The sequence below is a fragment of the Choloepus didactylus genome, chromosome 10 (genome assembly GCF_015220235.1).
Source record: "Choloepus didactylus isolate mChoDid1 chromosome 10, mChoDid1.pri, whole genome shotgun sequence".
Taxonomy (NCBI): domain Eukaryota; kingdom Metazoa; phylum Chordata; class Mammalia; order Pilosa; family Megalonychidae; genus Choloepus; species Choloepus didactylus.
This window is the reverse complement of record NC_051316.1, coordinates 125009862-125024051: the sequence shown is the minus strand read 5'-3', so window position 1 is coordinate 125024051 and position 14190 is coordinate 125009862. Positions and strand designations below refer to the sequence as shown.

General features: G+C 42.5%; 1 protein-coding gene across 2 annotated transcripts in view; it reads left to right on the top strand.

The window, feature by feature from the left end:
- Positions 1-14190, top strand: part of STX17 (syntaxin 17) — a 91199-nt gene that overhangs the window by 62071 nt on the left and 14938 nt on the right. Inside the window, exons 7-8 of one of the 2 annotated variants that reach the window (XM_037798552.1) lie at positions 6064-6150; positions 6872-12805. In XM_037798552.1, coding sequence (XP_037654480.1) covers positions 6064-6150; positions 6872-7111 — 327 coding nt within the window. In that variant the 3' untranslated portion in view covers positions 7112-12805. Of the gene's footprint in view, positions 1-6063; positions 6151-6871; positions 12806-14190 lie in introns of those variants that run through there. The other variant, XM_037798553.1, reaches the window with a different exon arrangement.

Below are 14190 nucleotides of genomic sequence, written 5' to 3'. Positions count from 1 at the left end.
AAAATGTCCACAGATTGGGGTGAGGAGGTGCATGAAGGGGAGTGTACAACCTGTTCAGGAATGACAAGTACTACAGTGTAGCCAAAGCAGAAAGTGTCTGGGTGAGCAGGGAGGTTGAGAGCCAGGCTGTGGTGGCATTGGATGCGATACTACAGAACTTGAGCTATACTTTGTAGGCATTAAGGAGCCAATACAGTTTTTTGAGCATGATTGAGTGGCATAATCCAGACTGGGCTTCAAAAGATGACTGTTAGCAGCATGGAAATGATCTAGGGGAGGGGGAGATTCTAGGCAGGAGGATGATCAGGAATCAAATGCAAGAGTTTCACCTAGAGCAGTGGCAACACAAGTAGAAAGGGAAAGGGCAGTTGAGAGGCATTTTTGGGGTAGACTTAGTAGAAATTGGGCACACAAGAAAGATGGAGGTGTCGGGTTTTATTCTCTGTAATCGGGTAGCTAGTGATTTTGTTAACATAGATTAAGAGCAGAAAGTAGATTTTGGTGGAAAAGATAGAATACATTTCCTATCATTATTTTTCTAAACTGTTCTTCTTTTCCCTTCCCGGGAATTATGGGAAGGAGGGGTATATGAGTATGTTTTGTGTGTGTATGCACACAGGTGCAAGGCTGATTCTACTGCTGCTTTTGTCTAGGTTTATTTCTTTGTTCTTGATCAAATCATGATTTGGGGGTTGTCCGTCTCTGAGTTATGGTTTTCCTGAGGTCTGGCTTTAAATTATAAGAAGGTCCTAGGTCACAGTATCTCAGAATTGGAATTGTAAAGGGCTTGAGAGGCCAACTAATCTAATCCCTTTACTCTTGCCCTAACGGCCCTAATAGATGGTCTTTTAGCTTCTTTTCCAACAATTGCTGTGCAAGGATTCTTGGTACTCGGACTGTTCCATTCAGAGGCTCTCGTTCTTAAAAGTTCTTTATGGGAAGTAAACTCTACCCTCTAATAACTTCCTTCTGGTACTTTTGCCTTCTGGCGTCACATACGGAACAAGTCTTGTCTTTTTTTCCATATAAAAGTTTCTCAGGATTTTGAGACCAACGTGATCCTTCCTCGCCATACCCCACCACTGTGTTTTCTTCTCCAAGAACCTTGGTTCTTTTATGTGTCCCATTTGCGATATTTCTAGGCTTTTCAGTGCTTGTCCCTTACTCTGCCTATGTTCTAGTTTGTAGATATTTTCTTGAAATGTCATGACTAAAATTGAATGCACTAAATTGTTTAAAGCACTTCCCTTTTCTGATACAAACAAGTCAGATGAAGCAAAATGGTTGATGTCTTTAGATGAAGTATTTATGCAATCTATTAATATATTTGCTTATAGAAGGGAATGATACGAGAAGGATCCCAAAATGTTTTTTTAAATCAAGATTTATTCATTTGTAACTAATAATCTCTGAATCTAATGCAATTTGTAAAATCTATACATGTATGCATATAGATAGATACATTTGTCAAAAAGTCGTACTTAAAATGGGTGAGTTTTGATGCATGTAAAATATACCTTAATGAAATTGATTTTAAAAAGCAAACTAAACATGTGTAAAGTACTTTCCACCCAAGACAAAACTAGTTCCCTTCCGGTGGGGTAGGCACATGAAATGAAAATTAATGGTTTGTGGCCATTTGACAGTTCTTTGTCCAATTGGGTTACATAGGCAGCTATTAATTCCTAATCTTAGGAAGATTTGTGCAGGAAGATTCTGGCTAAAGTCATAGCTCTATACAAATGTCCTATTTATAATAATCTGTGTAAGGACATGAGACAGACTGCTATTAGGCAAAAGCTCAAAGGAGAACCCTTGATTATTATTCCCAGGGTGACCAAGTCCTCATGACCACATGGCCAAGAACTCACAGAAGCACCATTTAGGCCCAGAAGGACTTGGGAACATAACCGGAATGACCACATCCTCTCTTTATCATCACATGGACATGATAGCATTTAGGCAAATTAACCATTTATTTATGGAACACTTTCTACGTGCATAACACTGTACTAAGGTCAAAGAGAATAGAGAACAGTATAAAAGAAAGAAACTACAAAGCTATTGAGAGGTCAAGGTGTGGTCCAATAAATGTTAATAAATTAATATCTATCAAATGCCCTGCTCCAGTTTTCTTCACCCTCTACTGCTCAGATGCCCTCTTCCCTTCCTGTTACTTAGGAACCAGCCTGTTCCTAGTCAAGGGGAATTGGGAGAACCTTGGGCCAGTAGCTCAGCAGCATGCAACTCTTGGTGCCATCCCTGTTTTGTGTTCTAGCTTTTGCCGCATTCCTTATGCTTTTGTAAGGTTGTTCCTTGTGCCAGGTGGCAGTAGAATCAGATTGGATTCCTCTGTTTCTGTCACCTTTGACAACTTGAACCTCCTAAATGTGACAGGAGGGCTGACTGAGATGATGTCTGTTATTTCCCATCCCCTTCCCTTCCTGGGACCTCTGCTGCAGTCCTGTTTTTGTCCCTCCCTTATTTAAGTTCCTCTTTGGCTCCTTGCTTGTAATTCCACTATTGCCACCACTAGTACCCTTTGAGGATTTTAAGACGGGTGTTCCTTTGGTCCCTTTCCTACTGACGAATCCTTTGGTCCTGATATCGTACTGACCCACTCTGCTTATTGCCTTCTTTGGGCCACTACAATCCTCTACTCTGCCTGTGTATCCCAGTGTTGGCATGTCTGCTTCTGGGCTTTTCTGTGTAAATGACTTTGTGTGATTAAGAAGTATGGATTACCAACCATAGGAGTTCAAAACCCGTCATTTAAATCACATATGAAGTCCAATATTGAATGGTTTCTCAATGTGTTCCATACTACCAGGATTTCCTGCCCATACTGGAAGAGAGAATGTGGTTGAGCACTAAAGGATGTGAGTGAAAACTTGAAAAAATAACAGGACAAATAATAGTAAATATCCACATTCCTACCATTCAGAAGTAATAACTGTAAACATTTTGTTGTATTTGCTTTCCTTCTTTTTTTTTTTTTTTTATGAAGACACAGACTATTAAGATGTAAATAAAGTCCCCTTAAACCACGTGAACATAACTAGCTCTTGGTGAACTAGACTGGGTCAAGATCTAAGACTAGAGCTTGGCCTTGAAGGCTGGCTGAAATTCAGAGTCAGGAATAAAGGAAAATACCCAGAGCTTTGGCAGTATCATCTTTAGATGATTTACAACGATAAAACTGCACAACTGTGGCAGACCCTCCAAAGTAGGGCGTTATTAGTGATGTAAATGGATTCAGGGGATAGATCCTTAGAATGTGTGGCTATTGCTTGATATAGAGGACGCTGGGCCTGCCCGTGTCCACAAAAAGCTTTCAAGGAAAAACGACTTCTTCATTAGTTTTAATTCAACTGCCCAAATTGCATTCTGCTTGGCAGGTATGAACTTCATGAACCACATTTTCTTCAGAATCTTAGTTGGTCCTATAACTTCTTATTAAGTTTCAGTTATTTTTTTCATGCTAATAGAGGGACCTAATTCAATATTTCTTAAAATGAAATCCCTAAACATATTCTTATAGTCTTAGAAATTTTTTCCTTTAAAAGAGGATCTATACATTACTCTAGTTTGAGAACTACCACAGAGTCTCCCAGAAAAGGTTTAACTCATTGTTAAAGGGATGTTGAGAAAGTATGTGAGGTGACGGAGTATAAAGTGTCAGGAAAGGAGTTTGAAGATTTTCACATCTGGGAGGCCCAGGAAAGTGCAAAGGAACATAAGCAAAGCAGGAGCACGAAGGGGTGGTTGGTAGATAAGGGTGAGCAGGCTCCTGAGCAACCCCTGCTGTCAGGAGCTTGGTTCCACAGCCTGGGGTAGGGGGTGCGGCACGGTTTGCTCTGCATGGAGTCCTGAACACAGTGGACAAGTGGTGACCAGATTCAGCACTGAATGGAGTCTGGTTTGGCATTCTGCTGACAGTGATTGATGGCTGTCTGACACCAGCTTGTTGCCTGACTGTCCATGTTGTGAGTGTCATTGAGTCCTCCTTACTCAAGAAGCAGAATTTGAAGATAAGGGCAGAGTCTGAGGGTTCAAACCAAGGAGAATGAGGGGAAGAGTCGGGCAGGCCTGCCCAGTCAAGGCTTGCTGTGCCCAAGGTAGGGGCTGTCTGCACTCGGCCTTCCCTCCATGCCCATATTTAAGCTTCCTGGGTTGATGGTAAGCATACTGACGGGTGTGGATGCTTCCCAGGCAGAGACTGGCCTCACCTAGGACTGGGGATTGCAGGGACAGGGGAACCTTACAGTTCACGTAATCAGGGATCCTAGGCTTGGTCCTTTCTCCCATAATTTCTAAGGATTAAAAAAAAAAATCTCAAAATAAAATTATTTAAAATTTTCACTTTAATAATAAAAATTGTCACAGAGCTGAAATATCCAACCTCTTTAGAGAGGAATGTTAAAAAATATATCCCTGAAGCTTTGAAATCACACTTGGGGTATGGGAATGGCAGTAATCACAGCAGCTCCCTGACCCCCTTGCTGGGATTATTTGGGGGATGAAGTGAAGGAGAACATATTGGCTCTTCTCTGTCCCTCAACTCATCAAAACAAGCGTTCAAAGTGTTGGCGGGGGTGGGGGTGGTGTCCCAATGAGAAACAATGATAGGTGTGAGAAATCCAGACAATTGGGTATTATTAGTGCTGGTTCTTAGGATTTTACAGGTTAGAAAAAGAAAGCTGAAACTAAATAAGTGCTCTTGCCTGAGGCAAATAAAATTGGAATTAATGAATGCTAGAAGAGGGCTCACGTCTTAGTTCCCTAGAATTTTCAATCCTCTCAGTATGAAGATTACTTTGTTATCTTGATAGGAATGATGGGAGTTAACACTTTCTTGGGAAGATTAGAGTGAGTTTTTCTTTTCTCCCCTCATACTTTATAGACATCAGCTCATTCTATCCTCATTTCAACTCTATGTGGTATTAGTGACGTTACCCTCATTTGACAGATGAGAAAACTGACACCGAGAGAGCATGGGTATTTGTCCAAGGGCAATCAAACACTTGTTTCACAGACATTCTGGAGGGTGGCTTTTCCATGGGATGAAAAAGAGCTTCTCTTCTTTTTCTGTGAATTAAAAAAAACAACACACAAAATAGTCTACAGATTGATTGTGTTGATGGTTACATGGGTTTGTACACTTGTCAAAATTCATCATACTATACAGTCAAAATGGTTGCATATTATAAGTAAATTCTATCTAAATACAATTGACTTAAAAATGGGAATATGCTCCTTCAGGAAGTAATAATTTCCTGTTCCTGGTGGTGTCTGGAACAAGTGCCATGTCCACTGTCAGAAATGGGGCAGTGGCAATTCACACACCTGCAGAGAACATCACATGCGATGCCCATTCTCCTGCCCACAGAGTCCATGAATCACCAGTTCTGCTCTGTTACTGCAGGTGTTGTCATTTTATGTAGAATGCTTTATTAATATATTGAACCTGAAACATTTTAACTTGTCATAATTTTAAAATGTGTTAAAGTGTACAGGTGTAAAAACTCAGGACAGTAACTTCATTCACTGCTCCCTACTGCATATCAGAAGTAGAAAGATTTCATGGCAGATCAAACCAAATTACATTCTTATTCTTAAAACATAACAGTTTGTATTTAATGGCTCAAAGGCATCTTACTCCTAAGGTAAATTTGCCTGTTTTAAACTGAATCTTCAAAGAAGTTAGGTTTTTCTGTTTGCCCCCCTCCCCAACTCAAACTCATCCTGACATGTAAATGCTAATTTGGATTTTTTCCTCCTGGAAAGTAGATTCATTTGGAGAATACTATGTATGTTTGGATGAATTTTAGTATAAGATGCTTTTTGCTATGGAGGTGCACCCTTTTATTACCTAATAATTAAGCCCCCCTTTCGTAAAAGGGAGTTTGTACTTTCGACATGGTTTATCAGATGCTATTAATGAACCACTATTACGGCTGCAAGGCTGCAGTACAGGGCCATGATTACAGGAATTAAAATAGTGTGTATTGGCTTACCGCTGCTCCCCAGCAGGCCCCTGGCTCATAATTCCTTTGCATCTAGGCCCAGCAGGAGAAGATTGACAGCATCGAAGACCATGTCAACAGTGCCGCTGTGAATGTGGAAGAGGGAACCAAGAACTTGGGGAAGGTAAGATTTGCTCCTGCTGACAAATCAATGGTGCTCCGGCTCCCAGGAATCTCTAGTATTAACCCAATTGATCTGCTCTCTTTAATGTTGAGGGAACCAGCAATTAAGGAAATAAGAAGTGACACATAGGTAGTGCAAGAAATCAATGGCTGTTGTAATATTCTACTCCAAGATTCGTTCTGTCAGGAGAGAACTTTTTTCAGAGAGAGAGCAAACCGAATCCCCACTATAAGGCATTTGATGTCACAAGGGAACATTTGCAGAGGTTCAGGGAAAGAGAGAGCGGGTTTGTAAGAATCCAGGAGGGGCACACTTGTCAGGACATGACAACACGTGTGGAAGGGGACTGTCTGTTTTCCACGGAATGTTGCTTTTAACCCCAGGTAACACGGCACAGAATCTCCGTGGAGCATAAAAGCTTTAGGAGGAATCTGTGGCTGCTGAACCTATTTAAATATGCCAGCTAGATAGTGGATTGATTGTTTTGCAAGTAAAGTCAATTTATCTCAGTCCACTCTGCACCTTGTTTCTCTAAGTTCTGAGATCTGGAGTCATTGCAGTACCTGTGGAATACTTTCTTTCCCCCACAAGTACATTCTCTAAGGTTAATTATGTACCAAGAGTTAAAGAGACATTGCCAAGAGTAATGAGAGGAAAATGCACATCACCACAGGCAGATGAGATTCTCAACTCAATTTCTAAATTGAATTTTTTTTTACAGGCTGCAAAATACAAGCTGGCAGCCCTGCCTGTGGCAGGTGCACTCATCGGAGGAGTGGTGGGGGGTCCCATTGGCCTCCTTGCAGGCTTCAAAGTGGCAGGAATTGCAGCTGCACTTGGTGGTGGGGTGTTGGGCTTCACAGGTGGAAAATTGATACAAAGAAGGAAACAGAAAATGATGGAGAAGCTCACTTCCAGCTGTCCAGATCTTCCCAGCCAAAGTGACAAAAAATGCAGTTAAAAATCACACTTCAGTGTTACTGGCACCAACCTCTATCCTAATGATGCCCTCCACCACTGCTGGTGGACACTCGGTTGGCTTCTGGATTCCAACTATCTCCAGGTGGTGGCTGCAGATACTTGAGTGGGACTGAGCTTTGATCAGTGGACAGGTTCTGTTGTTTTCTGGGGTGTTAATGGAGAGGTCAGTGGTTGATCATATTTAAAGGCTGTCAAGAAGCAAATTATTTGTTAGGACATGTGAAAACTGAACTCCTAACTCTAATAAGGACATGGGCTGTGAGGAATTGTTGGGTTATGGAACAGGGATTTCTTCCATCACCCTGACTTGCGGACCTTAGGGCTAAACATAAATGTAGAAGATTATTTTAGCCTGTTAGCAATAGAGGGAGTTTAGGAGCCTTTTGTATCAGCAAGGGAAATGAGGGGCCTGCACAGCACAGGTGAACCGTGTGCTGCAGTGCACTTGGTGAGTCCTCTTGCAGTTTGGTCCAACTGTATTTTCTGGTGAAAGAAATTAAAAGTGTAAGAAAATGGAAAGTGAGAACCAAATGCTCTTCTGGATAGCTTCGTTTGTGACAGTGGCTTCTTTTCTGACTCTTCCTCTGCCTCTCATAAAAGAACACAGAATCTCCAGTGGTAGGAGGCTTACTAAGCCAGGCTCCAAGCTCTTTCCGTCAACCTGTCTCCAAACACCTCCAAGATCTGGTGCCCTTCGCCATCTCGCCTTTGTAATTTGGAAAACTTCTTTGGTTTGCGGGGGATTCTAACCACGTCTGCTGAGGACTTCTCATCCTCTGCCTTTTTGTACTGTCTCCTATCTTTGTTCATCCTTTCCCATAACCTCTAGGTTAAAAAAAAATCCCCCAATACTTCCAACTTTGTTTGCATTGGAGCTAAACATCAAGCAGGGGCAAACGGGATGATTTCCTGGGATGTCTTCCGGTTTCCAGGGGCCGATGGACTTGCTACACAAGGAGTCTTCTTCTCAGCAGGCCTTTGGCGACGCTGAGAACTCGCTTCCTACCTCACTTCTGGAACTACCGTCCTTTTCCCCAGACTTGGTGGTCTTCCTGGTTCCTTCATTTTTCACAGCTGCTGTATCTTCTCCAGGACGGCCTTCGTACTCGCCTTTTCTCATGGGTGCGGCCAGGGCCTAACGAAGGGTGCCTGGTGCTAATCTCGACACTTGACACATGACCAGGATGGTCCAACCTAGCCTAATGTCTGTCTCAAACAGCAGAAAGGTTTTAAATTCAGGAAGAAGAAAAAAGAACTTAAGATTACAGGCAGCTTCACCCTCTGCCCCCAGTCGTTTGAAGTAGGAAGGAACTTTGCCTGTCCGTCCTCTTTCCTGAGGACAGGGGAGTGGCCCCTGCACCCCGGCAGGTGTGAGGGGTTCTACGCAGGAGCACACAGGTTCATCGGCAGTGAATGGCTTATCACTTAACTTCTGCCTTGCTGAGTTTATTTTTAATAACTTTTATCAATTGCTACCTTTTAGTTCTGTGTCAAATCTGAGACCTTTCTTACTTTTGGAACCTCACCAATGAATTCCAGTGAGAGAAAGCACCATTCTTGCTGTTAGTGAATAATTGGAAAGTATCAAGTTTTGTTGTCTGCTGGCTTGTATCTCTAACATCTACCAAGAAGGCAGTCATTTGAATAAGAGTCAGATTCTGATCCAGTATATGATATTGAATATGTAAGGTGGGGATAATTATTTTTGAACTCCACCTTTTTTCTGTTTTCTGATTCTGGCTGTCCCTTTTACACGAAGTGTTCACATCTAAATGGTCAGCAGAATGACCCAGGGAGCTTCTTTAAAATAAGATTCTGAAACTCAGTCTCATAGGTGATTCTGGTGTAGCCAGTCCCATCCTGGTCAACCAAAATTAGACACTTAGGGTAACAGTTGCATCAAAGTTAAGCTGTATCATTTAATTCTGTAATTTTCAGTATTCTACCCTTCCAGGTGGCCCGATCTTGACCAGTATGCATGGTCCCCTCTCTGCCTACCCTTAGTTGGCTGCACTTCAGCCCATCATCTTAGCAGCCCTGGGAACTCACTACCGTGCCAGGCTGATTTCACACAGGACCTGAGGGGCATGAGGAGGCTGTAACGGAAGCTCATGTCGGGCTTTTCCTGAGCCATGTGGGCCTCTGATCTTTACTGCTCCTCAGGACTGGAATATTACCTGGCAGTCTTCCACTTAGGCAAGTTACAGTCCTTTAAAACAGGCTTCATAATTGAAAGCTATTTAAAAATTGTATGTGATTTCCCCATAATAGAATCTAATAGCCAACTTTTTGTAGAAATTGCAAGAAGTGTTTAATCAACTACAAATGATATTCCTATAAAGTATAAAGTATTTAGAAGTATAAGCTAACCAGTATGAGACAGAAGCCAATCTTAAAATGGAATTGCCCCATAGTATCAGATTAAATTTATATTCTCTTCCATTCTTCTTTTTACTGTAACAAGTGAGAAAGCAACACTTGGATGAAGGTCTTAAAATTTATAGGGGCTTATTTGGATACAGGTGGCACTCCTGTGGACTTTTTAATATAAGAATCCAAGAATTTCTCTGTAGAGCAGAGACTTGCAAACTTTTTAATATGAAACCCACAGTTAAAAATGTATTTACATCAAAACTCAGCCCTTGTTATGTGCAGTGCACACTGATGTCTTTTATTCTCTTTCAATTTTTAGAATATGTTGGTTGCAGTCCACTAAATTGATTTTGTGTTATACCAGTGGGTTGTGACCCTTAGTTTGAGAAAACCATCCTTACAGTGGAACTGATATTTATTGTGTAGCTTCTCCTTCTCAGGCACTTGATGAGGCATTTTACAGATAAGGAAACTGAGTCTCAGAGAGGTTCAGTAAGTTGCAGGGGGTTAGTCAACTACAAAGGGGTAAAGCCGGGATGTTGGCTAGGTTGGTGAACTACTTTCTCTTTCTCTTACGCTGTGCCGCCTCTCCACACAAAATCGGGGTGGGCCATTCATCCGCTCCACCCCGCCCCCCAGGCGGTCCTTTGAGATCACACGTGCCAGGCGTTCGCACCTGTTTTTTCCCTTCTCATTCTTCACCAAGTGTCCCAGTGTCCTGCAGCCTCAGAGGTTTTAATGGGGGGTAGATCCAGAAGTACGTAATGTGGAACTGGACTTTAGACTATAAACGTAAAAGTGTTTCCATCCCATCCACACATCCTACAGATTTTGTTATATTCATGGGTTGTAACCATTGCTTAAACAGTGCTTTTTATACTTAATTTAAAAATAAAACTCTAAAGCAGAGCTTTTCAAACATCTGTCATAAGTCATAGAATCAAGTGCTTGTTGTCTGTTCACTGTGCCCTGGGGAAGCTGTGTACTCGCTGTAGTGACGCTGGTAGCACTCGGAACATTTTTGAAACATTCTTTTGGAATTGCCTCCAATAGCATTTGCAAACCACGTAAGAAAAGCCATTTCAGTTTTTGTCAGTCTCAGACTCCACTGCCTGTCCTTGTGTCCCCACCTCTCGGCCCTCCTCAGCTCTGCCTCCCTCCTGCTGGCTTAGCTCTCCTACCCCCTGGGCTGGAGCCCGCCCCCGAGGGTGCCCAGAACGGGCTGGTTCTGGTGCTCGTGCTGCCTCGACCTGGCCAGCAGTCCCGGGGCGAGAATGTTGGGGTTATCCAGAAGCCGAGCACTGGAAGAGGAAATCCTCACAGTCCCCGACGTTCCTCTGGCCGTGGGCTGCCTGCCTGCCTCCCTCCGAGGGCCGCGAGCTGTCTGCAGGGGAGTCAGGCCTGGACCACTAGCCTCAGTCAAAAGAAGTTGAGGAAACCTGTACTAGAAATATATATTCTGTACTTTCTTCAGTGAGAGTATAGACACCAAAATCTGGTTTGTGTTAACTTGAAAAATGAAAGGTCTTTCTCGGGAGGCTTTGCCCTTCATTGCTGCCGCATGAAATCTTGGGGAGGAAAGATGAAGACACAACTGGGAAAAAGGTTCTTCTGTGAACTGGGACGTGTTCGTCTCTCGTGCGGGGTGGATGGTGGCCGTGCTCCCCAGCACCGTGAGTGGCAGTGTCCCTGCGTCATCAGGGGTCTAAGGCGAGATGGGAGAGCTTCCTCCCAGGCTAAGTTAATGTACAAAGGTCAGGTTCTGTGTTGGTTATGTTGTTTTGTTTTTATTTTTAAACACTTCATTTTGTTTCTAACAGTTGGTTCTCACTGTATTCATTAATTTAACACCCTTTTACAGAGTAACTTCTTAGGTATTACAAACACTCAATGGTAAAAGGTCCTCATGGTGTACACATTGCTCTCCTCAAAGAAATCAGTCTGTTGTGGGAAATAAGAAATACATGTGTGTAGTATTAACCAGATAAATAAATTGAAATTAAAAATGTAAAAAGTGGCAAAGACAAGTGATTTGCCCAAGATCACCAAGCTAGTTAGCACAGGAGCTAGGATGATACACATGATCTAAGAAAACAAAATCCTCAAAGTAATGGAGCTGAGGTTTTGTCAAAGCCTCTCAGGTTGCCTGCTGAGGCCTGTGGGCTTTCAGACCAGCCTCTGCCCTCAAAGGCAGCAGTAGCTGTAGTGGAAGGAGAGTTGGAGGGGAATCGGGGGACGCCAGCTCCAGTTCTGCCTTGGTCTCTTTTCTTGTGGTAGCTGCCTTCTCCCGTTTCAGCAGGGGGTTCCCCGCCATCAGCCCCTTTCACCCTCTGACTCCCTCCATCCCTCACTTCCAGGTTCTCACCAGATCCTGTCAGTTCTACTTTGAATGATAGTTGCATCCATCTCTAAATATATTCATGGCCGTCACTTAGTAGAAGACTGTGTTACCTCGCATCCCTTACTTCATCCTGCCCAACTCTACACCCCTCCTCATGTCACTGCCTTCCTTTTCCTGCTCAAGAGTTTTCAGGGGCCCCCGCTGAAGGCCGGGTAGCGTTCGGATGCCTTAGGCAGCTGCGGCTTGGGCTTTCTGGCCTCAGCCTCCTCTCTTCATATTCACTATTCACCCCCGACAGTGCCACTAAAAATCAGACATTCCACAGGAACAACTTAGAGATTTTTCTACAGCGAAGGTATAAGCTGGTCATAAACTGTTTACATTTTTCCAATCTAAAATAATCTGTTATACTTCATTTTCCAAAATATATAGTCAGCTGAGATTTGTTGAAGCCCTTGAACAGGCCCAAAGTTGTTTCTTAGGGAGAAGAAAGCTTTTCTCCTCCAAAAGAAATTATATTCAATTTCCTTTACCTTCAGAATGTCAGTCTCGTCAGCTGTGCATCTGATAGCCCAGGCATGAGGGGTCTTCCTCAGCAGAAACATACTTGAGCCTAGAATGGACCATTGTCCAGCTCCCATGAAAAACTTGACTAATATTTGAGAAGGACAGTTGACATTACATGTTTTCCATACATTTCTGAAAGTATTTGAAATTATTTTCTTGTATTAAAATGGATAATCACTTGAAGTATGTCTACCTAGCTACATTAATTAAATCCACTAAAGATGTTTTACCTTTTATTGTTAAATCCTTAGTGTTAGCAGGGGTCAGCATAAGAAAAGGCCTAATGGTGAGAAGTTGGGCAAATTCTCTCTTACTGAATTCACTGATTATTTATAATGTTGCCAAGTGGTGTTTGTATAAGGAAATATGCAATAAATTCATTTATTCAATGAACATTTAAATGAATGCCTTTTATGTGTTGAGTGTTGGAGCCATATGTAGAAAAATAAGACTTGTAGAATCTACCCTTGTAAGCCATTCAGACTAATGAAGTCAGATACCTAAAGCAAATAACTACAGTACAACATAGGAAGTGCCCTAAAAGAGGGATGAATAAAACAGGAGGGCACAGAGTGTGGGAGGGATTGCCTGCCCGCAGAGGAGGGGAGGGCCTTGTCAATTAGGCAGTATTTGAGTGGGACCTTAAAGAAGAGTTTGCCTGATTGAAGATGGGGCACAGGCTTACAGGCATCATAGGAATTACCTGTACAGAGCATTCAAGACTTGAAAGAGCCGGGTGTGCTTAGAGAAAACCAAGGAATTAAATGTATGTGAGTGGTGAAGCTGGGTAGATGAAAATACAGCCTAGAGGGCTCATATCTTGTTTCAAATTCAACAATTCTTTGTTTTAAAGAATCAAGGTTATTGCTTTGTATCAGACAAGACTGTTATAACCCTGAGTTCCACTTTACCTCTGTTGCTGGGAAAGTTAGTAATAAAGCCTCAAGTTTCCCTGGGTTCTTGGTACAACAGGTGTATTTCCTTTCCTTTCCTTTTATGTAAAAAGTGATTTGTATTTTTCTTGCTTCTGCTTGTGAGTCCCTGCTTAAAACTGAATGCCTTTCTTCCCATCTTCAATTCATTCTATAAATATTTACTGAAATCCCCTGAGAAAACAGACATGAAATTTACCTTTTAGTGTCCAAGTCCTTCACGGTCCAGTTTTCCATTTTGACACGAGTATTCCTTGACCACTGCAATTCAGTGGTTCCTGTTTTCACTTGCGGTCAATTCGGGTATGTTTTAGAACCTCGTGGTTGTGAAATTCCTTCCTTTGTGTTGGGGTGATATCCCCAGCTGGAGTGGAAGCTTCTTTCAGGGCAGGGACCACATCATCTGCTTCTTGGAGTATTTCTGGCACGAAGTCCAGTGATGAGAAGGGAAAAGGAAACTACACCTACTGTTAGTAACTGTCAGATGTGAATGATGCGAAAGCTAAAACATCAAACTGAAAAAGCTTTCTAAGACATGCCAAGCTTCTGCTCAGTACCCTTTTAGTGTATTAGCGTAGGAATGAATGATGCAACAGCATAAATCTGGAAAACATTAGATGAGAATGGCATGAACTGAAAATTTCGGAATGTGAAGGTAAAGTTGTTTCTCTCTCTCCAATTAGAAGCCATGATTTGGGGAAGAGAGGATCTAGGACCTGAAGCACTGGACAGAAATGCTGTGGAAAAACTGGGTTTGATGTATCCCATCTTACCACAGGATTGGTGGAGGTCATGATAGGGGGTACCTGGGAAGGATTTATAATCTGAGAGGCTACAGCTGAAGTG